The sequence below is a fragment of the Bidens hawaiensis genome, unplaced genomic scaffold, assembly GCF_021521415.1.
Source record: "Bidens hawaiensis isolate Kalapana, Puna unplaced genomic scaffold, B.hawaiensis_p1.1 tig00031429_1, whole genome shotgun sequence".
Lineage (NCBI taxonomy): Eukaryota > Viridiplantae > Streptophyta > Magnoliopsida > Asterales > Asteraceae > Bidens > Bidens hawaiensis.
In genome coordinates, this window is record NW_027495286.1 from 219255 (window position 1) to 246845 (window position 27591).

Below are 27591 nucleotides of genomic sequence, written 5' to 3' on the forward strand. Positions count from 1 at the left end.
AAGAAATGGCTCAGGCGCGGGCTATTCGGGAGGAGAATAGGAGACTTTCCGCCATTGCTGCGGAGAAGGAAAAGGCCTTCAAGGCCCTCGAGGTTGAAGTTCAGGCCCGGCTCGAGGCCCGTTCCAAGGCTACCCAGGCTGTTAACGAACAGCTTAGGTTGGCTAAGGAAACTGCGCGGAACGCGACCGAGAGGGCCACCAAAGCTGAAGCCATTGCTGAGCCTCTGCGCGCCGAGAATGAGGAGCTCAAAGCCAAACTAGAGAGGCTCCAGCAGGCTCATGATGCCTTGGCCATGGAAGACGCCAAAAAGCTCCAAGAGATCTTGGACCAGAGGGGTATGCTTGACCACACTGAGCGTAAGCTGAAGGGCGTTGAAGAGGCTGCAGCTAAAGAAGTGTTGCTTGCCAACCTTAACCAAAATGAAGCCGAACGCGCCCGTGACCAAGCTCAAGCTGCCCTCCAGGAATCTCAAGCTGCCCTCCAGGAAGCTCAGATCACCAAGGAATGGCTTCTACGAGAAGCGTTGTCGCAGGTATGTGTAGCTTCATAATATCTTTACGCTTTTCTCTATACTTAGAAAAGTTTTTGATACATATATATTTTTTGTAGGTTGTGCATCGGGTCTTCACAAACACATCTTATGACGATGCCATGAGCACAGCCCTCAACGCTTCCCATGATGATGGGGAAAAGGCTGGTTTCCTGCTTGGTCTGGGGTTTGTTGAGAAGGGCATCCCGCCTTCCAACTTCCCTCTTTATGACGTGGACACTGAAGCTGCTTACGACCAAGCAGTGAACCAGTATGCTGCCTTCCCGCATCTGGTGATGGAGAAGGTGAACGGAATTGCTGCTGCTGATGATGGACTAACTATTCTCAAGACTTTCCTTGAACCGCCACAGCCAACTGATGGTGCGGGTTCAAGTGGGTTTGGAGGGAGTGGTCCTCAAGTTTGAACCTTTAGATTAGAGGTGGTCAAAAAAACCGGTCGGCGAACCGGTTTGCCGGTTTAAACCGGAAACCGGTTTTTAAAAAAACCGGTTTTTTGTAAACCGGTTTGACCGGTTTACAAACCGGCGGTTTGTATATCGGTTACACAATTTGGATCCTAAACCGGTTTTTTAACCGATTTTAAAAAAAACCGGTTTTTTTTAATAACCGGTTTATTAAAAACCGGTTTTTTTAATAACCGGTTATTAGGAAAACCGGTTAACCGGTTTTTTTATAAACCGGTTTTTGACCGTTATAAAAAAACCGGTTAACCGGTTTAAAACCGGTTTTTGAACGTTGAGTAACGGCCATATAGCCGTTTTTGGTTATTTTTGACCGTTTTTTTTTTTTTTTTTCCCATTTTACCCCCACAAACATCTATATATAGCTTAGGTTGGGTATTGGTTAGATCACACTCGATTATACAACTCCAAACGCTCTAAACGTTTATTACATACGCGATTATTTTGTTATCTCACGCTCAATTATACCACATTACCACTCCATACGCTCTTATTTCGTAGTCGATTATCATGGCCTCCCAAAGTGCTGCTTCATCCGTCAACATGGGTGCCTCGAACACGGGAGAAACGGTCGTTCGGGTCATCCCCACGAAACGAAACCAAGATGTTTGGCAACATTTCGACCTATGCGAAATGTCTAACGGTACCCAAAAAGCTCGATGCAAACATTGTTTGAAGTTTTATGGCAAAGATGCAAACTCCACTTTAAGAGCGCATGTACAAAGGCCCTTTTGCAAGGCCTTGAAGGACGAATCGGGAAGTAGTTCGCAGCCGGAGATGACGAATCAAGGAACGGTGTTTACGTACGACCTTGAAGAGGTACGTCACCAGTTTTCAAACTTTGTGATTCAAAATACACTTCCTTTCAACCACTTCGACAACCCTCAATTCACGTCGATGATGCAAAAGTATGTTCAACCACGCTACCAACACGTAAGTCGTTCGACCCTTAGAAGAGATTGTCTTAAAGCTTGGAAAAACGCTAAATCCGAACTAATTTCATACTTTTCAAACTTACAAACTGGTGTAAACTTAACAACGGATGTGTGGTCGGTACCTAATGGTTCGCCCGACTCATACATTTGTGTGACGGCTCATTGGGTTGACCCCGGGTCATGGCAAATGATGAAACGAACCGTTGCGTTTCAATTGTTTGATTACCCGCACACGGGCAGAAATATTTTTAAACTCTTGGATAAAGTCATTCGACAATACAAGATTGAAGATAAAATCTTTTCAATTTCGTTTGATAACGCGTCCAACAATACGGCCGCGGTTGGCCATTTAAAATTAAAGTATAAACCTATTTGTGATGGAGCGTTTTTTCATAGCCGATGCATTGCACATATTATCAACTTGGCCGTGCAAGATGGGTTAAACGTGATCGAAACGCAAAGAAACAATTTTAAAAGAATGTTACGAGATGTTTTTAGCAACAATAAAACATTTTCAAGATACAAAAAATTTTGTGATGAAGCTAATTGTCAATGGTTGGGGCCCAATTGGGATTGTCCAACAAGATGGAACTCGACTTGTGATATGTTTGAGAAAGCCATCCAACAAAAAGAATCACTAGTTGCGTTTCATCAAATAATGTCAAGTAGGGGTAAATGTGCACCGTACGATCCTAGAAACTGGTTATTGATTGAGATCGTTACGGAGGTACTTCAAATTTTTAAATCTTGCACAACAAGTTTATCCGGGGTTTACTATCCAACAAGCCCCATTGCTTTACCAAAAATTGCTGTCATGTGCACAAAGTTGGGTGAACTTCATTGTAGGGGTGCACCTTATTTTGATATGGGTGTAAAAATGAAAGAAAAATTTAGAAAATATTTTCAACAACTACCCGCTGTTTTGACATGTGCTGCTGCGTTAAACCCTTGCATAAATGTTGGTGGTGTTGAAGCTTTAATAGAAAAAATTTGTGATGAGCTAGAGTTAAACGACGATCAAAACCCCTATTATAACCAAACTTTAAAGAATGCTTTCAACACCACCTTGTCTAACATGTATGATGTTTACCTTACAAAATACGGGTCGTCTTCCCAAATTCATGACTCGTTAAGAGCTGTTGCCCAATCCCAATCCCAAACCGACCTTGAAATGGGGATGTACTACATGATTTGGGAAGACGCCGGTAAACGTCAAAAGGTAAACACCCCAAGCAGTGAACTTGGAAGGTATGGTGGTACCAACTTTGTGAAACACATGACTCCGGATGAATTTAGAAGTCTTGATTTGCTGGCTTGGTGGAGAGGTAAGGAGGATGAGTTTCCGATCCTCGCCGCCATGGCCAAAGATTTACTAACGGTCCAAGCTTCCACGGTAGCTTCGGAGTCTGCTTTTTCTGTTTCTGGCAGGGTTATATCGATTAGGAGGACTCGACTGACTCCACCAGCTGTAGAGATGTCTATTTGCTACAAGGATTACTTGGACGCTTTAGATAGGGCACAACATCAACGCTCACTCGAGGGGGAAATGGACTATGAGGCGGGCTTGTATGAAGACGAGGTCAATCAAGGACACACTCAACCATTGACCGATGAAGAAGCCGCGTACGACGATTACCTAAGGAATAGCTCGGGATCGGGTAGCGATGAAAATAATGAGTAAGAAACAGCAAGTTGTTAATGTAATCGTGTCTAAGCATTCTTTAATGTTTGTATTTTTGAGTTACGAATATGCGATAACGATTTAATGTTTGTATTTTTAATGTAAAAGCTATAAATGAAAGTTATGTATTTTTGAGTTACGAATATGCGATAACGATTTAATGCTTGTAGTTACCGGTTTGTTTATACTGTGAAAAAATAATGGTTATTTAAAAAAAAAAAAAAAAACCGGTTAACCGGTTAGACCGGTTATTAAAAAACCGGTCTATAAAAAAACCGGTTTATTAACCGGTTCTAACCGGTTCCCAAACCGGTCGTAACCGGTTTGACCGGTTATGGTTTTCACGCACAAAAACCGGTTATTAACCGGTCCGGTTATTAACCGAACCGGTTTTTTTCCAGGACGAAAAAAACCGGTCCGGTTAATAACCGAACCGGTTTTTTTAAAAAAACCGATTTGTGCACCTCTACTTTAGATCCCTTCCCACTGTTAGAATAGATTTATGTTTTTGTATGCGGGTATGTGCCCAGCAATTCTTGTAATATTTGAATTTTGATGGAATATATATTATTTGTTAATGCCTTGCCTTGTAAACCTTATATGTTTTGTTTCACGCATATTTTGGTTTAACTTAGCAATTTCTTGAGTACTTTGGATAAGTTAACTTCTCAACGTGGCAGATAATAGGTTAAAGTTTTGCTTCCTCTTTCGTGATTGTGCGGGTAAGACCGTCACTTTCACTTAGTAGGATGGCTAGATTTTACCTATATCTGACCTGCGTGAAGGTTTTCCTCATCTTTTTCTTAGAAATTTTCTAAGTGTTTTAAATAAGTTAACCTTTCGACGCGCGGTTGTCAGTAGGTTGATGTTCAGTTTCCTCTATCATGATTGTGCGGGTAGGACCGTCACTTTCATTTAGTGGGATGACCAAACTTCACCTATAACTGACCTGCGTGAAGGTTTTCCTCATCTTTTTCTTAGAAATTTTTGCCGTTTTTTGTGTTTATGCGGGTTTTGCCACCTTCCACACGCAACGACTTACTTCTTTTCACACTTATTTATGCGGTGAATACCGGCATATAAGTGTGGAAAGTTCATAAGTATAAAGGTAAGGCTATCAACACAATGTGATAAAGGAGAATCATTTCCATTAGAAGTGGCCCTAGGCCTTTTCTTTACAAGTTTGGAATTGATCTACATATAACATTACGTAATTGAGCTCCATTCCATGTTCTTGGGATGGGGGTGCCATCGAGCCTTTCGAGTCGGTATACGTCCTTTCCCAAAACTTCTTTGATAATGTATGGCCCTTCCCAGACCGGGGCCAGCTTTCCTGGGCGTTCTTGGTTCGAAGCCTCGTTGTTACGCAGTATGTAGTCTCCGACATTGAAGTTGCAGAGTTTTACCCGCGTGTTGTAGTACTTTTGCATTTGTCGCTTGTAGTTCTCTTGACGCGCTGCGGCTAAGTCTCTGCGTTCTTCGGTTAGCATAAGGTCTAACCGTCTTTCCGCATCATTGTCTTCTGGCTGAATCAAGACCCTTGGTGAGGGTAAACCAATTTCGACCGGGACCATGGCTTCAGTGCCATAAGTGAGGCTGAACGGGGTTTCTCCCGTACTGGCCTTTTTCAGCGTTCTGTTTGCCCAAAGGACGTGTGGAACTTCGTCCACCCAGCCGGATCTGTGTTCCAAGAGTCTTTTCTTTATGCCGTCGACGATGCTCTTATTTGCTCTTTCCACCTCATCATTACCCTGCAGGTGCGCCACTGAGGTAAAGGTGTGGGTGGTTTGAAGTTCTTCCAGCCACTTCTGTAGCTTCTTGTCAGCAAAGTTGGTGCCGTTATCGCTCACCAAATTCTGTGGAAGTCCAAAAAGACAAATAATAAATTCCCAAATAAATTTTTTGATATGTTTTGCGGTTGTTTGGGCTAAGGGTTTTGCTTCTATCCACTTGGTGAAGTAGTCGATGGCTACCACTAGAAACTGAACGTTCCCTGCTGCTGTGGGAAATGGGCCTGTCACATCGATGGCCCACTTCTGAAATGGCCATGAAGAGGTGACTGGAACAAGTTCATTCTTCGGGCGATGCGTGTTGGGTGCGTAGAGTTGGCAAGACCTACACTTTCTGATGTATGCCAGCGCATCCGTATGCATCCCCGGCCAAAAGTATCCCGCGTTGTTTAGCTTAGCTACAACAGCGCGTGGACCTACGTGTACTCCACAGATGCCCTCGTGCACTTCCCTTAGGAGGTAGCCAGCATCTTGGTTGTCCACGCATCTTAGGAGTGGGCCAAGAAAGTTACGTCTGTAAAGGATGTCATCGATGAGTTGATAGTTCAGTGCTTTACAGCGTATTTTTCTTGCCTGTGTTTTTGACTCTGGGAGTATACCCGCCGCAAGGTAATTTATTATTGGTGTCATCCACGTTTCTGTGCCGGTTTGGATGACACAGATTTCCTTGTGCGGGACTGATGGTGCTCCAAGGAGTTCAATGCAGATGTCCTTTCCCAAGTGGGTGAAGGCTAATGATGCAAGCTTGCTTAACGCATCCGCAGATTTGTTTTCGCTACGCTTGACGTGTATGACTTTACAATCGTTAAAATCACGCATAAGGGTTTTTGCTTGTGCGAGGTATAGGGCCATTGTGTCGTTCACGGCCGTGTACGTCCCGTTTATTTGGTTGGCTACTAACATGGAATCCACGTGGGCTTCCAAGTTTTTCACTCCCATCTTACGCGCAATTCTCAGCCCGGCCAAGAATGCTTCATACTCCGCTTCGTTATTCGTACTTGAAAAATCCAGTCGAATAGCGTAAGTGTATTCTTGGCCTGCTAGGTTGGTTAGTTTCAACCCTGCGCCTGAACCCTCGTTGTTGGTTGCTCCATCAGTGTAGAGTCGCCAGACATCATCGATGTCCTGTGCTGGAGAGGGTTGAACCTCCTCCTGGCACTCTTTCTCCCGCGAAGCGGGGACTTCTGCAATAAAGTCGGCCAAGAGCTGGCCTTTTATGGCTGGTCTTGGCTTGTACTTTATCGCGTATTCTCCCAATTCTGTTACCCATTTGGCTAGGCGTCCTGACAATTCGGGTTTGCCTAGAACGTTTGCAAGTTTGAAGTTGGTGAGAATAGTGATTGGGTGACCTTGGAAATATCGTCTTAGCCTGCGTGAAGCCTGTACAAGTGCTAAGACTAATTTTTCCAGGGTAGAGTACCGGGTTTCCACGTCTGTTAGGACACGGCTAACATAGTAGATTGGCATCTGGATGCCTTTCCGCTCTACTAGCAGGACTGCCCCGGTTGCTCTATCTGTGGCGGAAAGGTATAGGATTAATTCCTCCCCCGCTTCTGGTGCTGTGAGCGTTGGGAGTTCGATCAAGCGTGACCGAATTTCCTGAAAAGCTGCTTCCGCTTCTGGTGTCCAGCGGAAGTGCGTATTCTTTAAACAGTTTCTCAACGTTGACACGAATGGAAACGACCTATCCGCATGGTTTTCCAAAAAGCGGTTAAGTGCGACTAGTCGTCCATTCAGTGTCTGCGCTTGCTTGATGGTAGTAGGTGATTCCATTTTGATAATGGCTTCGACCTTTTCAGGGTTCGCTCTGAAGCCATCTTTAGTAACAATGACTCCTAAGAACTTCCCTTCTTCCATCCCGAAGGAACACTTGCTCGGATTGAGCTTCATGTTTATCTTTCTGAGCGTGTTGAAAGTTTCTTCGATGTCTTTCAACATCGCTTCTGGCTCAGGGCTTTTGATGACCAAGTCATCCATGTAGACTTCCAAGTTCCTCCCAATTTGGGCATGAAACTCTTTGTCCATCAGGCGTTGGTATGTGGACCCGGCATTCTTAAGTCCGAATGGCATCATTTGATAACAAAATGTGCCATCGGGCGTCCGAAATGCGGTTTTGTCCTGATCGTCAACGGCCATGTGGATTTGATGGTACCCCTTATACGCATCAAGGAAGCATTTAAGGCGAAACGGTGCTAACGAATCTACCTTAAGGTCAATTTCGGGTAACGGGTAACAATCTTTGGGGCATGCTTTGTTTAAGTCTTTGAAATCTATGCACATGCGCCATTGTTTGTTAGATTTCGGTACCATGACGGGATTTGCAACCCATGTTTGATATCTGCTAACGCGTACGATGCCCGCGTCAAGGAGTTCCTTGACTTGGGTTCTACACGCGTTAGCTTGTTCCGCCCCCATTACTCTGCGCTTTTGTACGACTGGCGTAAAAGCCGGGTCACACTTGAGCTTATGCTCTGCCTTACTTCGAGGTACACCAGTCATGTCAGCTGGTGTCCACACGAAGATGTCAGCGTTTTTCTGTAGTAAGTGTTTGAGTAAGGTGCGCGTAAGATCAGTGATTGTTGGGCCAATGGTAACGGCCTGGTCAGGGTATTTGCCATTGAAGGCCCATTCTTCTGGTTCGGTGATGGTTGGTTTAGCCATCTTTGGTTTGGGTTCAGATGAGACAGATGCGATACATACCTGGGGAATACCGGTGATCATCGCTACACCCTCACCTGTTGGCCATCCCATCATGCCGTGGACTGAAGATACCACGGCATTGAATCTTGCCATCCCGTCTCTCCCGAAGAGAATGTCGTATGTGTGGTGTGGTTTCCTCATTACGACAAAGTCCACGTCTTCTGTGCGGGAGTGTTTCCCGTCCGTGAGAATGACGGGGAAAGATAGGATACCCAGGGGGTGTTTGTGCTGCCGTCGAACCCTTCCATCGATGCGTAGACCGTTTCCAGGCGTTCCTTGTCCTCGTCGTCTAGCTTGTCGAAGAACTGCATGTACATAACCGTTGACGAGGCGCCGTTGTCAGCAAGAGTGCGGGAAGTGATGTAGTGCCCCAGCTGGCTTTTGATGACGATAGGGCCTTCTTTGCTGGGTCCTCCTGGCACTTGCGGGAAGCGCACCTCAGCTTCCTTCCACGCGCACGGTTCTGTCGTTCGTTTTTTTCTTCCTCTGATGTTACTATGAACCATGTGGATGCTGATGTCAACGGGCTTTCGTCCGTTGCCTTTGTATCGGTTATCATTCCTCCCTCCGTTCTTGATTGATGCCACCAGGTGTGTAAGTTTTCCATTCTTGACGAATGTTTCAACAATATCCTTCAAGGATGTACACTCCTCAGTGGTGTGACCCTTTGTCCCGTGGAAGTCACAGGATTTGCTCTGATCCGCGTTATGTCGCTGCCGGATCATTGGAGCTTTTGGCCATGGGAGTTTTTCGGTGGCAAATATCTCCGTGACGCTTTTGGTGAGTGGCGTCCACCGCGGTTTTCGGCTTGATGGGTGCGTGTTATCCCTTCCGCCTACTAGAGGGCGAGAGCTGGATGAGGTGTCAAAGTTTACCCTTGACTGCCAAATACCTAGCTTCCTCCTTTTGTTTTGCCGGGCGGTCAGGACGCTGTTTTCTCTAGTCCTCTGCGTGTAGAGGTTTGTGCTCTGGGGAAGATCTCTACCCAGTTGCTTTTCCGTTTTGGCAAAGCGCTTGGCCGCCGTCATGATGGCATCCCATGTGGATGGCATGCCGTCTTTACCCGTCAACGTGCGGATAAGCTCTGGGTATTCAGCGCCCTGGATGAAAGCGGCGCGAACAAGATCTTCGCTTATGGTGCCCAGACTCATCTTCTTTGAATTGAAGCGAGTGATGAAGTCTAGTAAAGATTCATCCTCCTCTCTAACGCAGTTGAGGATCGTCCACTGTTCTTCAGTATATTTCCTCTGTTGACTGAAGTGCTGGCTGAACTTGTGTTGGAAGTCCGCCCAATCATAGATGTGGTAGACCGGTAAGCGATCAAACCACGCCCTGGCCGCTCCAACCAGCGTCATCTGCAACATATAACACCACGTGGGTTCCGTCCAGTTGCTGACGGTTGCCCCCGCTATAAATCTGTTCAAGTGATCGTCTGGGTCGGATATACCATCATAAGTGCCGATGTTGGACATCTGTTTGGCACTTTTCGGGGCGATTGCTTCCGCAATGTCCCTTGCAAACTTGGACGTTCCCGCATTTGCAACAGTTGGTCTAAAGGTTTTGGAGAAGTCACGTGGGTTTCCCCCCGCGTTCCTTGGTTTGAAGGTTTCTCCAAAATTCCTTCTTGGTTGGAAGTCCGTTTCCTTACGCTTCCCTTTCGCCTTATGACGAGGGTTTGCGTCACTGTCGGACTCCTCCCAATCATCGTCCAAGTACTCGCACTCATTGCTCATGTTGAGCTGTTGTCGAGTGCTTCCGAATTCGTCAGCCTGTTGGAGTGAAAGTAAACGTTCATCCAACTCAGCTTGGAATTCTTTCTGACGTGCCTCCGCCCACGCTTTAACTTGATCAAGTGTTTGGCGGGGGAGCCTCGTCTGTTGTCTCTCCAACTGGGTATCGGTGAATCCTAGGGGAGGATTATTTACTGCACTTGCCCCGGCTTGGGTAACCGGGGTAGTGTTCGTAAAAATTGTGTACTCGCCGGTGTTCCCCCTAGTAGCTGGGGTTGTGGTTACCGGGGTTTCTTGGTCACTCGCTGGCCTTGGCACCGGAGTAACCTTAACCATCTTTTCAGAGGTTTTGAAAAAACTGAAAAAGAATTAGTTCTAGCTTTTATGCACGGATGGCGCCAATGAAGAAACACTAAGTGACCCCGGGCAGATTACGGATAATCTGGGGGTTAAGTAGATGTTTCCCACGAGGGTTAGGTCCGGCAAAGATGGTTATTCTTCTTGACCTGCAAAACAGACACCGTGAGCTCGTCACTGAGAAGGGGGGGGGGGTTCCTCCTTGTGACCACCCTCCGGCGTGAGAATCAGACTAGATTGCTCTGAATATAAGTGTATATTAAGAGAAATAGCTAGAGAAGATAAAATGATGATACCGTTCCAAGGTGTTGGAGTATTTATAGCCGAAGGTAGGTTTCCAAGCAGGTACAGCCAGCTGTATAATATTCCTTTTCTACCAACTGTGGGCTACGCACGTGCCGTGCTGGCGGTTGGTGGGTAGGCAGCGGCTGATAGTGACATGGCCGGCTGTGTACTATTCCTTTTCCACCAACTGCAGGCTACACACGTGCCGTGCTGGTGGTTGGTGTGTAGGCAGCGGCTGATAGTGACATGGCCGGCTGTGTACTATTCCTTTTCCACCAACTGCAGGCTATGTACGTGCCACGATGAGGGTTGGTGAGTAGGCAGCGGCTGATAGTGACATTTTGTACTAGAGCGTGCTCCTCCTCGTACTGTTGTCGGTGAGCTGTCACCCTGTGATTGGTTCATGGGCTGCTTTGGTCAGATCTTGTCTATTTTGTCCATACCTTGGCAGGTATAGTACAAAAGATCTTCCAGAAGCGTACGGACTGGCTCATTTGGGCGGGAGTATTCCCGCCTTGCTCATTCCTTCTTCAGGTGACATTACTGAATTATTGAGAGTTAGTGTCTTGTGCGTGTAGCCTTGCTATTAGTGCGGGTAGCCTTCCCTGATGGCTTGTATCCGCAGCTGCGGGAACAGGCGGGGTACTTCACCATTGGGAGGCTTTTCCTGCGGGAACAGCTGGCGTACTGCGCGTAAGGTCTTCATCTCTCTGAGCATGGTGGGTCTTGCGGAACCAGTTGGTCTTTGCGCAGACGTCCCTCTTCAAGGTGAGTCTTGCGGGTCCAACTGGGCTCTGCTGGGACCTACCTCTTCAATTTGTAATTTTAGGGTACTAATATGCACAAAATATAAAATAAAATTTTGGTTTATACTTTAAACAGGTTGTGAGCCAACCCGCTAAAACTTGTGTCGAGTTTGGGCTCGTGTCGGGTTCGACCCGCAAACATGACCCGTTAACACCCCCTTAAGCATGTTGTGATCACAGTGGTTGATCTTTTATATTTATTTATTATTATTATTTTTAAGTTCTAAATTCTTGCTTTATCCTTGCAGCTTCCTACTAACATGAAAGGAGGAAATCGGAAAGTTGCTTGCAGACCGCCAGGTAAGTTGTGATTTTGGATAAGGAAAATTGGAAATAAATAATCCCACCTTTTGTGTATTGGCCGTCCCACATTTAAAAATCACTAGCAATGGTCCCACCTTTTAACTATTTTTGTCTCACTGGTCCTCCGTTAAAAAATACTTAACGTCGTTATGTTTTTTCTCTAGTTTCAAACCAATGTTTTAGGGCTTTTGATCGGAAGAACGATACGAGTCGACCGATGTAAAACTTATCTCGAAATGGTGATCCAAACGACGAAACAATGTTTCAATTCGGGTGCTTGAATTTCCAATTAACAAAAATCAAGCCATTTGAATCACCGTTTTGAAATAAGTTTTACATCAGTCGACTCATATCGTTCTTCCGATCAAAAGCCCTAAAACATCGGTTTGAAAATAGGGAAAAAACATAACGACGTTAAGTATTTTTTAACGGAGGACCAGTGAGACAAAAATAGTTAAAAGGTGGGACCATTGCTAGTGATTTTTAAATGTGGGACGGCCAATACACAAAAGGTGGGATTATTTATTTCCAATTTTCCTTTTGGATAATGATTTCATAATATTCATGTTTGAATGTGACAGCATTCATGCATATTGCTTACGACATTGTCGTTTTACAGCAAAAGCTCGCTCAGATGCTCTCCCGTTTGACCAAGATTGCTGAAGAATTCATTTATGGCAGTGTATATGACAAACCAAGGTTCTACTTCACTAATACGCAATGTTTTTATAACCGGACCGGTCATCAAACATTCAAACCGGCCGCCTGATCGGTTCACTAGTCATATCAGTTTCAAAAACTAGGTGACTTCATAAATAATTTTAAAATTAATAACCAATCATTTTATTTATTTATTTTATATTTTTCATATTATTTGAGGGTACTTTTGTCATTTGTTTTATGTACTTTTGTGATTACATATATGAATCAATTTGCATATGCGTAATCATAAAACTACATATAATAAATGACAAAACTACCCTTAAATAATACTAATGATGTATTAAATAAATAAATAAAATGATGGGTTGTTAAAATTTCTTTTCATAAATGATCCTAATCCTATATACGTGTGTGTACATAAAAATAATCTACAACAGAATTTGGAGCCAGCAGTATATAAACTACTAAAAATGATTTTTGGAATGTAAATTATTAAAAAAGTAAAAAAAAAAAATAGTATTGAAGTTTTTCGAACCACTGGTCCAGTTCAGCAGATTGGCACAAAAAATGGAACAGTTGCGAACCGGGTGGCTAACAATACTGCTAATAATAAACATGAAAATAGTTGGGACTAATTTAAATATTGTGCTTTGTTGAGTTAACTATGAAAATCTGAAATGGTGAATTTGTGAATATTTGTTGCAGTGACAGCTGCTCCAGGTGGCCAGTGGCGAAGCTTGGAATAAGACACCCGCGCGCGCGGGGGGGGGGGGGGGTTGGACTCAAAATGTATACAAAATTACACAAAGGGAGTCGTGCTCAAATTTTCGGCCAAAAACGGCTAAATTTACGCTACGTATAAAAAATTTCTGCCAAAAAAGGCTAAATTTTACACTACGTTAAACAATTTCGGACGAAAAAGGCTAAATTTTACCCTAGGTATGAAAATTTTCGGCTGAAAACGGCTAAATTTACACTACGTATAAAAAATTTCGGACAAAAACGGATAAATTTACACTCTTGCGTAAAACAACAGGGGGCTAGGCCACCCCGGGCCCTAAGCAACCTTCGCCATTGCAGGTGGCAGTGTATTCATATCAGATCCAAAGAAACCAGCAGGCGGTCATGTTCTTGCTCACGTAGCCACCATGAGATTAATGTTTAGGAAAAGGCAAAGGCGAGCAACGCGTCTGCAAGGTCTTCGATGCACCGAATCTCCCAGAATCTGAAGCTATATCCTTACAAACCATTACATTTTTACTAGTTTTTTTATATTAATATCTAAAACAAAATAAACTAAAAAATAATTATTTTAAAAATATTATTATGACAATCCTGAGGAATTGCAGATGCAAAACACTAAAGTTTTTGTATTGGTACATGCCTATCTTTAAATGTGTTTATATTTTCATTTCAGTTGTCCACTGAATACATATTTCATCTTAAGCACGCATAGCAAATTACCTGTTCTTAATAAATGAGTTGATTTAGGAAAATGAGGTTGCATTAATTTGTGCAATATATTTACCTTTTTTATTATAGTTAAATTGTTAAAAGATTAAAATAACAAGGTAAACAACTTAAAATAGAATATTATGAGTGATAAGAAAATGTATTACATTTACATACAAGTTTAATAAAATAATACATTGTTTGTATTATTTTATTTGGATTTAGAATAGCATTCTTATTTCTAATGAAAGGGTTTTAAATGTAGCATATAGCATAATGTATATAATTTAACTATTTTAATCATAATCATTCTTATAACAATATTATTGCATTATATGCATATAAATAACCGGCTCATTTAGACTAACGAACCTGGTCAAGCTTGGTATATGAAGCTCAGACTCGGTAATTTAACAAGCATCAAGTTAAGCTTGCTTGTTTTTTTTAATGTGAACGGAAAGAACAATAATTATTGAACATTTAAGTTTTTCTAATATACAATTTTGACATAAAGTTTACAACCATATCGCATAATGTATATATAAGCGGACTTTACGAACTCTATTACGGTATCACGGGGATCAACTTGCACACCAATAAGCATGCCCGAGTCACAGAAACTTCAAGTTAATTAAACCTGTGAAAACAAGAAACAAAAGCAATTATAGCGGTCCGAAGTTACAATTTTGACCCAATTTAGGTTGTGTTTTATTCTAATATGTTAAAATGGGTTAGCTACATGGGTGTAAACAAGCCAAGCCGCTTGTGAGCCACACGAGATGGGTTAGCTATAAACTTGAAAAAAAGCCAACCCTAGCTTAAATGAGCTCTAGCCCGAGCCTGAAAATAAGCTTGTTTGATAAATGTGCCCCAGCCCAAGCTTCACTTATCAACCTCGAGATGGCTCTTGAGCCTATACAAGCCTATTATTTATATAACTTTTATTTAATATATTATATAAATAATAATAATTATTATTGCATGTAAAGTTATGATAAAAAAAACTAAATAACATTACTATGTTATATAGATAAATGATTAAAATGTATAAAAACTAATTAACAAATAATAACCGATCCAAGCCCGAGCCGAGCCCGAACTGTGCTTGAGCTTGAAAAACTGCTCACCAGTTGAACTCTGGCTTTAAAAATGGAGCTCAAATGAGCGAGCTAAAGTTCTCGTAAGTTAAACGAGCTGAGCTCGAGCCTAGGTGAGCTCGGGATCAGCTCGTTTACACCCCTACTTAGCTACAAGATTTAATAAAAATTGAAGCGGGCCAAACACGTAGAAAGTCATCCAAAGTGTATTCAAATACATAAAAATCCTAAATAGCTAAGATTGTTATTGTACGAAAAAAATTCTAGCTTAGGTTTTTTTTTTTTTTTTTTATCAAAATAACTAAAAGAAAAAGAATAAAAAAAGTTTGCGGGTCGGCCCAACCTGAACCAGCCTATTTTAACCATATGAAAGGTGACCCATTATAAACCAAGCCCGCTTTGATCCGTTACTCAACCCAAACATTATGCCACATTATATTTCAAAAACAGAAAAACTAACCTGATGAGCCCATGACGAAATAAGATGATGAGCGATTGCGAAAGGGCCTGGAACAAACATGGGCAAAAGCTCACCGCTTTCAACACCGAAATCCGCAGCAAGATTTTGACCTTTTTCAACCCCTTTGCATATTTGGTCAACCTTTGTTGCAGCTGTTTTTTGTGCTTTTCCATATTCAGTCAAAGTCAACGCTCTCTTCACGTCTTCTCTACTGTGCCATGCAGCATCTACGCAATATTGAATAACATAATCAGTTTACTACTAGCCAATATCATCATCACGTAACTTGATCGTTGTCATTAACTAATTTTGGTAAATTCGATCAAAGTCATCAACTACTATTAGTATACACTCCTATTTAAGAAATCAGAGTAAATATTAAGGGCGCGTTCGTTTCACAGAATTCGTGGGAATTCAAAGGAATTGGAATTAAAATCCCATGACATGGCGTGTTCGTTTCATTGGAATTGGAATCTTAATTCCATTTTGATGTGTTCGGTTGTCAAGGAATTGGAATTGGAATTGGAATTCAATTCCTTCAAATTCCTTTAAATAAAGGGATTCCAAATCCTTCCAAAATGTGAAGGATTTCAAGTGAATTCGTTGGAATCTTTTCTCGGGTTTATTTTTATTTTTATTTTTTTTAACGAGGACAGCGAATAAAATATTTTAGTTTTTTTACTTTCTTTGTTTTCGATTTATATTTTGAGCTACGAATTTATTATTATTATTTTTGAATATTTTTTTGAGTGGTTTTTGATCTTAATAGAAAACTAAAATGTTTCCAAAAAAATCATAACGCAAAATAAAAAAAAACTAAAATGTAAATAAAAACCAAAAAACTAAAATGTTTCCGCTGTTATCCTCGTTAGAAATAAATAAATAAATAAATAAAATACCGATTCCAATTCATTTGTCAAGCGAACACATCAAGAATGGAATTGCATTTCAATTCCTTCCAATTCCAACTCCTCTGCAAATTCCAAATCCTTTGCAAATTCCAATTCCATTCCATTCTGTGAAACGAACGCGTCCTAAGTATTAACCGCTAACCAACATCCCAAACTTGACGGTAACTTTTTTTATAATGTTTTTATTGAAGGAAGTCAATATTCTTCCAACTTTGTTTCCATAAAATCCGAGCTCATCCAGTCTTTCTTATGACTTTCTCGTACGAAGAAAGATCCAAATAAAGAGAATTCCAAAATTGTTTTTTATTAAAATCCCGAGCCCATCTACGCTTTCTATAACATTCTGGTACAAGGAACGATCAAAATCAAGAGAATGGGGAACAGTGCAAACAATTCTATTTTGTATGGATCTTTTCAAAGAAATAGAATTGTTTGCATTATTCTCTACTCTCTTCATTATGATCTTTTGTCGTACCAAAAATTCACAATAAGTTTGGATGAACTCAGGATTCTTAGAAACAAAGCAGGAATTACCTTTTTTTAATCTCTCCTCGTATCAAAAGGTCGCAAAAAGCCTTCAAGAGCTCGTGATTCTTATAGAAACAAATTTGGAAGAAAATTAATTTCCTTAAAACAAATTTGGAAATATATGACAAATGCAATCTCAAGAAGTTCAATTAAGTATTACTTAATGATTTTTTTATCTTTGATTATGTGGATTAGAACTTATAAACTTAAATAAAGAAGAATGTGTGTATTTGTTATTGAAATATAAAACATGTTTATATGCATAATTAAACAAGAAAGTTTGCAGAGTAATGATGTTTAACTCCTAAACTTTACACACTTTTTGTTTAAATCTTTTAACTTGTTAATTCTCCCAATCTTTATATCTTAAAACTTTTATTTACTTAAACACTTTAAACCCGTAAACTCCTTTTCAAAATAAGTTGTGGATGCACTCTATTGTGGAAATGTAGGGTAAGGATGCGCACACGGTACTCCCTGCGGTTCCATGCATGCGGAAGCCTTGTACACATATGTTAAAAGGGATTCTAGATTAAAACATTACCTTCTAATTCTTTCTTGTCCACGTTAATTTCAAACGAAGTGGCGTATGCTAAAAATCCTACCATTAGTTGGCATGGCATGCTACTACTTCCAACTGCAAATAAACCACCGATATATTATTCCAAAAGAACACATTTAATCATATTTATTCATCAAAAGAAACTTATTTAGGCACAATTAAGCTATTATTTTAATAGGTGTGAGGCGCACTAAGGCGATAGTGTTCCTGAAGCCGAGGCGCATAAAATATTTTTGAGAACTAAAATCGAAATGAGCATATAATATTTTTATTTTTAAAGTGGTGTTAATCTTGGTGAAAAATATAAAGTAAATATGATATCGTCACCAGGCCATGGTTGAGAACTATGATAAATGACTTCACCAACTTCAATGCCGGTTTCCTCCCATGTTTCTCTCCTCACCGCCTCTTCTAAGCTTTCTCCGGGCTAAAAAAAGGTAAGAGAACATTAGGAAAAACACGCAAATGAATAAACTATATAAACACATTTTTTTATGTATTTTATAAATAGTGTTTGTGTAAGTATGTATATACACACGCTAGGAATACACAATTTTATACGTCGGTATTTGATATAACAATTTTTCCATTTATTGTCCATTTAAGTTTTTTAGTCATCAGATTTTGAAATATACCTTCTAAAAGGTAAGATTTTTAATTTCTGATAACATTTTTAGTAGTTTCAAAAATGAACTTACATGGTTAAATTTTTTTTTATTTCTTGACACTATTTAAACAGAAGAATGTATTTGTTGTAACATGATTATCAATTATTAACATTTAATACATTCTGATCTTGAAATTCAAAGATTTGTTCTTAAAGAGGCTAAAATGCTTTATGCAGTACCGATAAATTTAGGTTAATTGTAATTTTTACATGAAACATACCTCAAGAAAACCAGAAAGGCAACTCCACATTCTAGGCACTAATCTTGAATGCTTGCTAAAAAGTGCACGGTCGTTCTCTTTATCGATGACCAACATAATCACAACCTGTTGCAAGGGCAAAATGGTCATTTTACACACTCCACTTGTAAAAAGATTAGGAAAAGAAACACTCAATAGCCCATAAGATGTCGGTAAATAAGTTAACATACCGGATCAACTCGCGGGTATATTCTCTTTTTGCAGGATTCGTTTATACATTGCTTTCTTCTACCGGCTTCAATGGGAATTAACTTTTCACCACACGATCCACAAAAACGAGATGTAGTATGCCATTCTAGTAATGCCCTTGCCTAATCAATATATACCAAAAGGTTAAAATATAAAGTTTAGATTCATGTTACTAAAGTAATTATTTAACTATTACAATCTCAAGTCAAAAACTTTATGGTGTTTAGGTAACATGTATCTTCTTAGGATTATCTCTTCGGTATACAAATAATGTGTCATACTAGCCTCAACAAAACTTACTACCAAATTTTGAGTAAAATTACTTATATACCCCTTATTTTATCTATAGTTTCCTTAAATATCCAAAATTTGCTAAACAATTAACACCATCAAAAGCAATTACGTGATCATTACAATTACAAGCAAAAACTTTACGGTGTTCATGTAACATGTATCTTCTTAGGATTATCTTTTACGCATACAACTAATGTGTCACACTAGCCACAACAAAACTTACCATCAAATGTTGAGTAAAACTACTTATAAAGTAAACAACTTAATTTTTTCCATCGGTTCTTTAATAACCATAATTTGCTTAACAATCAACACCGTCAAAAGCGATTATGTGATTATTAACTATGCGGTCGATATCGCCGATATATCACCAATAGGTTCCTTGGCGATATATAAGTCAGAATATCGGTACCGATCATATCAACGATATTGACCGATACTGGACTAATATTTGACCGATATATCACCGATATTCCCGATATCAGTGTTTTAAGTCTTAATTATCAATTGTTCAATGTTATTGTTTTATGTCTTAATCAATTCTTACTTGCTACGGTTGTTAGTGTTTTGCAATTTACAAAAGGTTAATTTGTTAATGGTAGGAGACGATACTGAATTATTAGTGTTAAATTGCTATATATATGAATTTTACATCATATTAAAATTACCGATATCCCACCGATATCTCACTGCGATAACCGATATCTCAGATATCGGTCCTTGACCGATATCCGATATTTTTCCGCATTAACTGCTTAGATTATTAAAACTTCAAACGAAAAAAGGCGTTAAAAGTTCAAACATTATAACAATCACTTTAGCATCATTGTTCAGTCACTCATTGCAAACTATACATAACTAAATTTAAGTAAATAATTGCTCGAACGTACGCATATCGGCATATGATCATCTAAAATGAAATGAAATTTCACAAAATGACAGTTAACAACTCACATAACCAGCAATAGCAAGTTGACCCATAGCCTTGTCATCAGCCCAATCAGTAGCCACCATCAAAGTAGTCAACTGCACAAAACTAAGCTGTTGACTTCCAAACTTCTGCACTAAACCATCACCTAAACTCACATCCACCCCCCAATACACAACACCACTCTTTTCACCTTCATCATCACCATCATCATACCCTAAATAAACCAACAACTCTTCACTCAAACTAACCTCAGACCCTTCCAAAACAACCTTAAACTCATCAAAAGTCAACCAACCCAGATGCCATTTTTTGACCAAATCACCACTTGATCCTGCTAAAGGTCTACCTTTTCTAAAAGGTAAGATCTTGAATGTCAATAAAGATGGTTCTTGGATATGGGTTTGCCCTGAAATTAAAATCTTTAGGGTTTCAAATGCTTGTGTGGGTGAAAATGGGTCTGTGGGTTTGGGGGTTTTTGATCTTATTGGGTTGCCTGCAAAGACTGGAGATTTGAGGGTTATTGGCATTTTGGTGAAGTGGGTGTGTGTCAAGATAAAAGATTTTTGAAAAAGTTGGGGGCTTTTGATGAATTTTATGTAGTTGGAGCAAATTGTCAAAATTTGACAGACTATGGGTAGTTGAAGCAGGAGGTGTAAGAGCATTCTCAACCAATGTTTTCGGGATCGGACAGCGAATTGGACCAGTAATCGGATCACTGGTTCAACCGGTTGGACCGGCCGAACAACTTTTTTTTTTCTTAAAAACGACGATTAAGGCTGAAAAAAAAGGAATTATTTAAAAAAAATATTTTTTTCATAATAAACCAGTTCAACCGGTCTGGTTTCTCGGTCGGACCGGTGAACCAGTTCAAACCGGCTGGTTTCTAGGAGCTGAATAATCTACATAAAACCGGACCGGCTACTGGACCGAAACCCAGTCGGACCGGCCGGTCCGATCCGGTCTCAACAGCATTGTTCTCAGCCTACACAGTATGAGTGTCTATCATATATATATAGTGAAGAAGCGTGGATCGACTCACTGGTAGACGATCTACTTTCCTCGGGTGTGATTATACTATTTCACCGATGGTTTTCTTGGATCTGTGTTCTTCCACCTACAAAATGAACAGCACCGTCAACTTACCCCTCAGAAAGGGACAGAGGGGTCCTCTTTAGGGTAACCCTCCGGTGTGAGAATAAGTATTTGTGGGAGAAGATAATAATATCAGAGTAAGGAAATCTGGAGAGTATTGCTTAATAGCTGAATACTCTGTGATTGAATATGATTGTGTATGTTACCGGCTGTAACTGTCTGTGACTTGAATGTAATTGAATATGATTGAATGTGCATGAATCTCCCTCCTTGTGGAGTTGATGCTGTATTTATAGTGCTAGGGTTTCCACTGATTGGGCTCAGCCTTGTTGGCCTCCTCCAATTGCTCTACGCCACGTGTCCTCTGGGACACCTGGTGCTTTCTCATTGGTTATAATCACGTGGTAGCACATGGGTTATGCTGAGTTGTCCACCTTTCATTTGGCAGCTGTCAGCATCAGCATATTCTTATTCCTTAAAAAGATACCTTCTGGAAGGTTGTCTGACGTGCACAATCAAGGTTGCCCTAATCCTGATTTGGATAAGGGCGAGGTTGATTATGTGCATGTATGATATGCGCCCATCCTGAGGATGCGCGAGGTTTTCTCTTTATTCTCACGCGCAGATGTTTCATGCGCAGATGTGATATGCACAAGCATATGTGATGCGTGAGCATATGTGATGCGTGAGCATATGTGGTGCCTGGGCATATGACGCCTGAGCATGTGTGGTGCCTGGGCATATGATGCCTGAGCATATGTGATATGCGCCATGCGCATAGGTTTTGGCTTTGTGCCTTCGTAATGTCTTGATTTCAAGCCTCTTGTCTATATCTTGTGGGTTGACCCGCCTTGCTCGGTGTTGAGGCGGGTACATACCTCTTCAAGCCCCCCCAGTCTAATGTGTGTCTTGTCTCGCGCGAGCGAGGTAAGATAGATGTTAGACTAAATAGTTTGCTCTTTTAATAGGGGTTTTGTCTTTTTCTTCTTATTATTCATCGTTGCGCGAAATTCTATCCTTTTAGTTGAAAACGAATCGTCCCAATACGTGATGGAAACGTGTCAGACCTTTCGTGTGCTCGAGGTGCTACAGTTGCCTTTCGTGTCCCCTCACACAGTGTCAGGAACACGTGTCGCGCTCGCATTGGTCCGTTCCTGCGAGTGGTGGCGCGTGAACTCTGGCAACAGCTGTATTATTTCTTTTCGTGTCCCCTCACACAGTGTGATTGACACGTGTCGCGCTTCCGTTGGCTTACACCTGCGAGTGGGGGCGCGTGAAGTCCGATCAGCACCCATTTTTCTCTCTCCTGGGCCTATAAAAGCCAGCCCTTAGAGGTTTATTCTTCATCTTGTTTGCTGTTTTATTCAAAGTTTTCCTTTGTTTCATTCTATTCCGATTACTTTTCTGCTTCCAGATCTCTGTTCTTCAGAAGCATTCTTTGTTCGTTGTCACAGTTGTATGTCTGATAGCTCAGACAACACAATCTCCCCCATCCATTGCCGTAGAAAATCGTTAGTAATGTCTACATTGAAGAAGACCGGCAAGGGGAAGAAGGCTGCTGATGTCTCATCGGAGGAGGTAGGGAGGACCAAGGCCGTGAAGAGGTGGAATGAAATCCCCTGCAAACTGAGGCAGGCTGATCTTGACAGCCTCATCGCCTCTCAGGGTTTTCCCCCTCTGTTTGGCTGCATGTTGCCTGTGGCCGGGCAAACGGCGGCGGACCCGCCTTCCGGCTATATATCCTTTTATATACATTTTTTCACCCACTGCAACCTTCGTCTCCCGATGACAAGGTTTGTGGGTGCACTGCTTAAGTTTTATGGGATTCATATATCCCAAGTCCATCCGTTTGGACTTGTGCGCATGACTCACTTTGAGTTCATGTGCAAATCCCAGCACGAGGAGCCCACACCTCGGCGCTTTCAGTTTTTTTACAAGCCCAAGATCCAAGATTCTTGGTTCTCATTTATTCCTCGCAGTCAGAAGGTGAAGTGCTCCACTGTTTCATTCAAGAGCCTTCATGACTGGTCTGAGAGGTTTTTCTATATAAGGGCTGGTGTGATCCCCATCCGCATGACCATGCGCGCGATTTCTTCTGCGCCTGCGGATGTGGGTGTCCTCAAGAACCCAACTGGCGCCTGGGTTAAAAAGTTGACCGCTGAACCATCCCCCGCCAAGAACATTTGTGAGGAGGCGCTAGTGGGGGTTGGTATGAGCAGGAGGTGGGCGGACAGCGCGACTGAGCCCGTTATCCAAGTGGACGGCTTGTGTAAGTTAATCTCATTGCTTTACTTCTGCGCGAATATAATTCTTTTTGCTGATATCATTTGACTTGTTTTGTGCAGTCACCAAGGAGTATATCCACGCCGCATATGATGAGCATATGGAGGGTGGCTCCGTCGCGCTCGGCGCTGGGGAGGTTGGTTTCCCCGATCGCTTTGATGACATGTTCATCCCTGTTGATCTGGGATTTGTCTTCGACAGCGATGCGCCTGGTAAGCCTTTGTACTTATGCATTTTCCTTTATAATACCAAATTTTGCTAACACTTCTGTTGCGTGTATTGTAGATGCGCTCGAAAACTACGAGCTGGAGCTCGCGGAAGAGGAGGAGGAGGAGGAGGCGCCCCAACTAAAGCGTAAAGCTTAGGGGAAAACTGGCGCGGGGGCCAGTAAGAAACAGAAGAAAGATGTTGCCCCTGCTGTTCAGGATCCCCCTACTCAGGCGAAGGGACCTGAGAAAACCCAGGTGTTTACCACCAAGTTTTCCTTGTCCTCCCTGCCTCAAAAAGTGGGCAGACCTCCTGTCCACCTGATGTATGGTGGCGCTACCTCCTCCCTTCGCGCGGCGAAAAAGGGAAGCGGTGTTGCGCCTTCGACAGGTATACTTTGCTTATCCTTCATGATTCTATGAGCGCGATTCTGATAGAATTACTAATGAATCTTTGCTCTCTCAAATGATTGTAGAGCCGGGGACAGCGCAACAAGATGCCGAGGCTGCGCCGGAGGTCGCTTCGAAGTCCCCCGTTTTACCCTCAAAGAAGGGTAGAATGGACTTCATGGCGATGTTTGCTTCGCGAACGCAGTTGCGCCAAGGTACGTATTGCGCTCTTATTTTCTGACTTTCTTTTAGATCAAGTCATGAACCATTTCTTTTTGTTGATTTTTTCATAGAAGCCGTAGCTGGCGTACAAGCTGCTGGCGGTACTCCTGGCGCTGGTGCCAGCGCCATTGGCTCTGCTCCTGCTCCTGCAAGCGATGAATCTCCCCTCATTGGGATTACTAAGGAGCAGGAGGCCGTTTTGCGCGCCGACCTGGCGGCGTCGAGACCTCCCTCACCTCCTCCTGCGCACAGCCCTCCTTGCGAGACCGATTTTGATTCTAGGTTGCAGGAGAAGAGGCCTATTTCAGAGGAGGATGAGGAGTTTGAAGTTGAAGACCCCGCTGGCGCCCGCGCCAGCCCTGCAGCGCCACGAGGTTTCGCGGCGGAGCCTTCTCGTAGGGCTGGCGATGACTTTTCTGCTTCATCCCCGCAGGTATAGGTTATTTTTTGTTCCGCTGCGCGGACTTCCATCTTAGTGTTTTGATAACTTAGATAATTACTTTGTTTTTGCAGGAAGCCGATCACATTTACCGCCCGAGATGGAATATTACTGAAGAAAGCACATTTCAGTCCATGGGTGTGTGTGCGGAATTCTGGGCTCATGCTGTGCCTCCATCTGAAAGGAGGTTCCAGGAGGACCGCGCTCGTGACGACTTGCTCAACGATCATATGTTTGCTGGGTCGGCCTTCTTTGCTGCCTCCCAAGAGCTTCGCAATGATTACGTAAAAGTACGTGATGCTCTTGCGGAAGCCAAGCAAGAGGCTAAGGCGTCTGCTTGGCATCTTTCTGATGCTCGCGAGAGAGCTGAGAAGCTCCAAGCAGAGCTCAGTGAGAACAGAGCAAGTGCCAACAGCCCCTTCGTGAAGCGCGGTCATGAGCTTCAGGCTGCGCGGAAGAAGCTGCAGGCGGCGGAGGCGGACGCGGACAAGTACGCGCGCAGAGCGCGCGACTTGGAGCTGGAGGCGGAGGCGCGTGACCAGGCTCTTGTCCAGTCTATCACTGAAAAATCATCACTGGAGAGTGAGGTTGCGCGCCTGAAGAAGGAGCTGGCGGCCGCGCAGGCCGATAAAGATGAAGCCTTGGCGACGGCAGCGTCTAGCCAGGAAGCACTTGATGCTGCGCGGGCGGAAAAAGAAGAAATCTTGGCGGCAGCAGCGTCCGACAAAGAGGAGCTAAAAAAGACTAAGGAAACTGTTGAGTTATTAAACTCTCAGGTTCCTGCCCTCGAGACGTCTGTTGCTGGCCTCGCGCAGGATCGCCAATGGCTGATCTCACAGGGCATGACTCGTTGCGCTTACGCGATGAAATACTCAGGCGAGTTTCAGGCCCTGGTGATGGATTGCAACGCTGCCGCGCGCTTGGTGGGCCGAGCTGAAGGGTTCACGGATGGTTATGAATATGGCATGTTGAAGAAGAACCCATCCGAGTACCCTTATCAGAGCGACGCTGCCTGCGCGGAAATGACCGCGATGGGGGAGAAGTATATGAATACTCCCATTCCCATCCTTGCGCAGGTATTTTAACCTTAATGAGATTACCTTGACTTATTTTCTAAGTCTTTTTGTACTCATATTTTTGCTTATGATTTGCAGATATCCGCGCTTGCTGACCAGCCCGACCTCGGCGCGCTAAAGAAATTACTTGACGAGTGCGAAGGGGCTGGTAGCGGCGATGATGGCGCGGGGAATGCTGGCGTTGCTAGCGGCTCTGGCGTGGCCAAAGGATCCGCTCCTGACACTGTTGTGCTAGAAGACTCCATTCAAGATGAACAACTTGACTATGGTCAGTTTGGAGATGACGAGGAGCAGGCTGCGCCAGATGCTGAGGGCGATGATGAGGATTATGAAGAGGCTGACGTCGACGTGGAGACTTGAGAAGCCCTTCATGTTTTTATTTTTATTTGTAATTTGTATCTCATCTTGTAAACTTGTAAATTTCAATGCTTTTGAATGAAATTCTGTTTTTCCCTTCTTCGCATCTTGCGCATTCCCCATTCATCTCTTTATATTGAATGTTTGCTTGTTGAATATAAGATATGCTTGCACGTTGGAATAAGAACAAGGTTGTAAGGAATTTATTATACTTAACCCTTGTCATATTGTAAGTGATTTTGCCATATCTTGATATTGTTGACACGTGTCTTGGCGTTTTCATTATTCCTCTTTTGCGCGACGTTATCGCGCATGGAATTATGAGTTTTTTAGCCTTTACGTGTCAATATGTGTTACTCAGATATCCATTACAATTTCATGCGCGACCTCGACCTGAGACCTTAACAACTATGTTTTGGCATTCGCTTTGCCTTAGTTGTGCTTAGGTATTTTTATGGTCAGTCTGCGCAGCATGTAGGATGGACGTTGTGAATGATTTGAGCTAAGGCTCACATTATTGGGCTAAGGCCCTGACGTTTTAGAGTTAAGACTCGTTAACGCGTTTGAGCTTGTTGCTCGCGCATGTATGTTTTACTTCGTTTTATTTTGTTTTGATGTCAATACAATGTTGTCATATTGCTCAAAATTAATAAAGGGAAGTGTGAAACATGTATTTTAAAGGTAATAGAATTGGGCTAAGGCCCTGACGTTTTAGAGTTAAGACTCGTTAACGCGTTTGAGCTTGTTGCTCGCGCATGTATGTTTTACTTCGTTTTATTTTGTTTTGATGTCAATACAATGTTGTCATATTGCTCAAAATTAATAAAGGGAAGTGTGAAACATGTATGCAAAAGGTAATAGAATCCACATTAAGAGAAGATAGCGCGTATCATTATTTATAATGGCTTAAAAAGCCTTGATTACAAACTTGACATTTTTACATGAAACATTTTCTAAGCTGTGCCGCGTTCCATGTTTCACACTGTGGGTTTGGGGGTTTTTTGATCTTATTGGGTTGCCTGCAAAGACTGGAGATTTGAGGGTTATTGGCATTTTGGTGAAGTGGGTGTGTGTCAAGATAAAAGATTTTTGAAAAAGTTGGGGGCTTTTGATGAATTTTATGTAGTTGGAGCAAATTGTCAAAATTTGACAGACTATGGGTAGTTGAAGCAGGAGGTGTAAGAGCATTCTCAACCAATGTTTTCGGGATCGGACAGCGAATTGGACCGGTAATCGGATCACTGGTTCAACCGGTTGGACCGGCCGAACAACTTTTTTTTTTCTTAAAAACGACGATTAAGGCTGAAAAAAAAAGGAATTATTTAAAAAAAATATTTTTTTCATAATAAACCAGTTCAACCGGTCTGGTTTCTCGGTCGGACCGGTGAACCAGTTCAAACCGGCTGGTTTCTAGGAGCTGAATAATCTACATAAAACCGGACCGGCTACTGGACCGAAACCCAGTCGGACCGGCCGGTCCGATCCGGTCTCAACAGCATTGTTCTCAGCCTACACAGTATGAGTGTCTATCATATATATATAGTGAAGAAGCGTGGATCGACTCACTGGTAGACGATCTACTTTCCTCGGGTGTGATTATACTATTTCACCGATGGTTTTCTTGGATCTGTGTTCTTCCACCTACAAAATGAACAGCACCGTCAACTTACCCCTCAGAAAGGGACAGAGGGGTCCTCTTTGGGGTAACCCTCCGGTGTGAGAATAAGTATTTGTGGGAGAAGATAATAATATCAGAGTAAGGAAATCTGGAGAGTATTGCTTAATAGCTGAATACTCTATGATTGAATATGATTGTGTATGTTACCGGCTGTAACTGTCTGTGACTTGAATGTAATTGAATATGATTGAATGTGCATGAATCTCCCTCCTTGTGGAGTTGATGCTGTATTTAT

General features: G+C 42.3%; 1 protein-coding gene across 1 annotated transcript; it reads right to left on the reverse strand.

The window, feature by feature from the left end:
- Positions 1-14314: 14314 nt before the first annotated feature.
- LOC143582053 (nudix hydrolase 19, chloroplastic-like) lies at positions 14315-20207 on the reverse strand. Its single transcript, XM_077064703.1, has 7 exons — positions 19637-20207; positions 18370-18510; positions 18161-18265; positions 17600-17699; positions 17255-17347; positions 15272-15498; positions 14315-14351 (listed from the first exon to the last, which is right to left on the reverse strand). The coding sequence occupies exons 1-7, from the start codon at positions 20138-20140 to the stop codon at positions 14346-14348; spliced, it is 1176 nt and encodes a 391-aa protein (XP_076920818.1). The 5' UTR covers positions 20141-20207; the 3' UTR covers positions 14315-14345.
- Between the last annotated feature and the right edge of the window lie 7384 nt (positions 20208-27591).